This window comes from Austrofundulus limnaeus, unplaced genomic scaffold (assembly GCF_001266775.1).
Source record: "Austrofundulus limnaeus strain Quisiro unplaced genomic scaffold, Austrofundulus_limnaeus-1.0 Scaffold484, whole genome shotgun sequence".
Taxonomy (NCBI): Eukaryota; Metazoa; Chordata; class Actinopteri; order Cyprinodontiformes; family Rivulidae; genus Austrofundulus; species Austrofundulus limnaeus.
Genome location: NW_013952886.1, coordinates 90,876 through 94,745, shown reverse-complemented (window position 1 = coordinate 94,745; position 3,870 = coordinate 90,876). Strand labels below are relative to the sequence as shown.

Genomic DNA, 3,870 nt, shown 5'->3' with positions numbered 1-3,870 from the left:
CCTATGACCTCATCACTGACCTATGACCCCATCACTGACCTCTGACCCCATCACTGACCTCTGACCCCATCACTGACCTCTGACCCCACACTAACCTCTGACCCATCACTAACCTCTGACCCCATCACTAACCTCTGACCCCATCACTGACCTCTGACCCCATCACTGACCTCTGACCCCATCACTGACCTATGACCCCATCACTAACCTCTGACCCCATCACTAACCTATGACCCCATCAGTAACCTATGACCCCATCAGTAACCTATGACCCCATCACTAACCTCTGACCCCATCACTAACCTATGACCCCATCAGTAACCTATGACCCCATCACTGACCTCTGACCCCATCACTAACCTATGACCCCATCACTGACCTCTGACCCCATCACTAACCTATGACCCCATCAGTAACCTCTGACCCCATCACTAACCTATGACCCCATCACTGACCTCTGACCCCATCACTAACCTATGACCCCATCACTAACCTCTGACCCCATCAATATCCTATGACCCCATCACTGACCTCTGACCCCATCAGTAACCTATGACCCCATCAGTAACCTCTGACCCCATCACTAACCTATGACCCCATCAGTAACCTATGACCCCATCAATAACCTCTGACCCCATCAGTAACCTATGACCCCATCACTGACCTCTGACCCCATCACTAACCTCTGACCCCATCAGTAACCTATGACCCCATCACTGACCTCTGACCCCATCACTGACCTCTGACCCCATCACTGACCTATGACGCCCATCAGTTTGGCGGCGTACAGACAGAACCCGGTGCAGAAGGCGTTCCACAGGGTACCAACCACGGCGTACGTCAGGATGGCCCCCAGGTTGTCGAAGAAGAGCCGGGCTGGCATGAAGTACCCGGCGTCACCCACTATGGTCGGCAGCAGGAAGAGGAAGAAGAGCGCAGGGTCCAGTTGGTACAGCTGCTTCTTATTGGCGATGAGGACGATCCCGCCCAGAACCAGACCCAACAGGATCAGCATGCAGCTTTCAGGGACCACGGTGGTGAAGCGCTGCGAGAAGTGGAACACTGCATGGAGACAAGTTAGAATCAGACACTCAGATACATGATCCCAGTTCAAATCTGAGAACTTCTGCCTGTCAGGACTTGAGTTTATCTTTGCTGATCTGAGAAACCAGTGTCTGCAAACCTCAATGACCTGAGCAACGCTGGAAAGAAGAGCGGGCCAAAATTCCTTCTGTTTAACAAAAACTATCATTTTTTCTGATTTAAAATGTATTTTATATTAAGTGAATTAATCGGCACACAGACTGAGTTGTATAACCCTGACAAAGATCTAAAAGCATTTACATTTTTATATCGAGCACATAGTGTAAAATAAAATGTTAAAAACGTCACAAACAGGTCTTCATTATTTAGCTCACTTTCTGAGTTTAAAACCCTTGTTTAAAAAGTTTTATTTTATCAATTAGCTCACTATTCTTAAATTTCTAGTTTTTAATAAATTTTAGATTTAAATGGTAAATAATATATGTATGTAATAAATCCTAAATCTAAATGGGGTAATTAATTCTTAAATGTTGCAACTAAATGATAAAGTTTACATTTAAGAGTTACAAAATGGAATGCAGCCTTTACTGTTGCTGCTCAGCTTTTGTTGTGACATCATCATCCTGAGACGAATGCTAACATTGCTGAAGATGGTATTTAAGATTTAAATTACAAATATGTTAATTGAAAACAACAATGATGGGAGCTGTGGTCCGGCAGTTTGAAGTGAAGCTGGAACACCAGCCGCTACTGCAAGTTTGATGTCTGGTAGGGAAGTGTTAGCAGTGTTAGCGATATAAGCAGTGATAGCAGCATTAGCAGTGTTAGCAGTGCTAGCACCATTAGCAGTGTTCGCAGCATTAGCAGTGTTAGCAGTGCTAGCAGCAATAGCAGTGTTTCTAATTTTTATAATTCATAAGCTGATTTGCACTTTCTAAAATTAAAATGCAGTACCACTAATAACTAATTATCTACCAGTCATCATTATGTTGAACAGCAGAAGGTATGACTGTCAATGAATCACAACACATGTGATCTATCCAACAGCACCCCTCCCAGATAAACACACTTATTGTGAAGGTATACATCCTGCTGACTGTTGCTTTGGGTCAGCGTTTCCCACAATGCTTTGTGTCTGCTTACGTAGCAGGAAGGCAATAGCAAAAACAGTTAACGTTTGTAATCCATACTAAAATTTTGTATGTTTTGATTTATTTTACTTTACAATCTGACCTCCTTTTTAAAAAAAAAATAAAGTTTAAACGCTGGAGCTCAATACTTGACGTAATTGGTCGAAGCAACACAGAGATGATTTAAAGATGTTATGCAGATGAAGACTGACATCTAGTGGTCAACTGGCGCAACTACATGGAAAACTGTAAAATCCAAGCTCTTAATTTGAAGGAAGACAGTTTCCTGTTCTCCGTGCTTTCGTTTCCCGTCACAAATGAAATCCGTCATGCACCCAGAATGCATCGCTTCAGTTTTCCAATAAACAGTTTTAAAATTACTTTATTGATGCTTCTTTAATGAAAAATCTACAACAAACAAAAGACAAAGACAAAGAAGCAGCCGAACTAGCAATCCTCAACAATTTTTTAAAGAATCAGCCGAACTAGCAATCCTCAACAACTTTTTAATTTTTACACCAGGAGCCAAAGGTCTGTTTCAGGAAATCACATCCTCAGTAATCAGCTGTTGTAGAATTAAGCTGTAAAAGAGTTCATACACCACTAGTTGGCAGTGTTGTGTATATATTGTACATGAATTATTGTCAGCTGGTAAGTGTCAAGTTTAACTTGCGCTTTAAAACAAGCTTCTGTTAGTTTTTCTATCGCAGAAGCACTTCTGAAGTAGTGGACCTAAATATTTTCATGAGCGCTTTAGAAATTGCGGAGCTAATTTTTGGATTAGCGCTGCCCACCACTGATAATTATATTAATATATAATAAATAGGCAGAGCTTTGTACCAGCAAGCGGTTACGTGGCTACAGGACATTCAAGGATTTCTCCAACATGCATGGATGAGTCAAAGCAGCACTCTGTGTTTCTGATGAGAGAACGACATTTTAACATGAGCTGGTCATCAGCTGCATCGGGCCTGTGTTTCAGTGATGATGATGACGAGAGGCTCAGTGTTTAAACACCAGCAGGCCGGTGTGTGGCAGAACCAGGCCGGGTTCTGTTGGTTCTGCTTGGGTTCACGTTGAGCCGCTGAATGCCTCTCAGTGTTTCCAGCCTGGCTGCCCGTCTGCTGAGGGGGAGGCTCAGAGCTACAAACTGTCTGTCTGTGGGAGGGTTTCTCTCCTACGTCTCATCTATGTTCATTTGTTTGTAATTTTAATGTTTTTTCACATGAAGCATGAAAAGCTTCCAGCTGTGAGAACATCTCTGTGGTTTCTGACACAACACTTACTTCACGATCTTTGCTACAGACGAGACGCTGACTGGATGCCCGTGGCGCCTGCAGAGTTTTTTATTTTTTCAGGGGAGGCCACTAAAAACCAGGGCTGGAACACCAAAACTAAAATCCATAACAGAAATTTTATGATGCTGTTTGAAAACTACGGCAGTATAAGAGTTAAAGATTTACTAACAGATTATTTCAGTTTATTTTACAGAGAATATTATTGATTCTGTGAAGTTCAGAGACTAGAAACTACCACAACAGTCCAGTTGTGTTCTACACATGGAGCACCATAAGTTGTCCTTACATTATTATTACATATTTCAGTGACATCATTCATAATGTTGGGGTGGGGGGGGGGGCACACTGGCAGGGGTCTGGGGGTCCTCCCACAGAAAGGCTTGAATGAAGTAGATACC

General features: G+C 42.7%; 1 protein-coding gene across 1 annotated transcript in view; it reads right to left on the bottom strand.

The window, feature by feature from the left end:
- The window catches only part of slc9a5 (solute carrier family 9 member A5), a gene marked incomplete in the record, with an annotated part of 32,884 nt that overhangs the window by 18,774 nt on the left and 10,240 nt on the right, over positions 1 to 3,870 (bottom strand). The window contains 1 exon segment of the mRNA XM_014025564.1: positions 760 to 1,062. Coding sequence (XP_013881018.1) covers positions 760 to 1,062 — 303 coding nt within the window.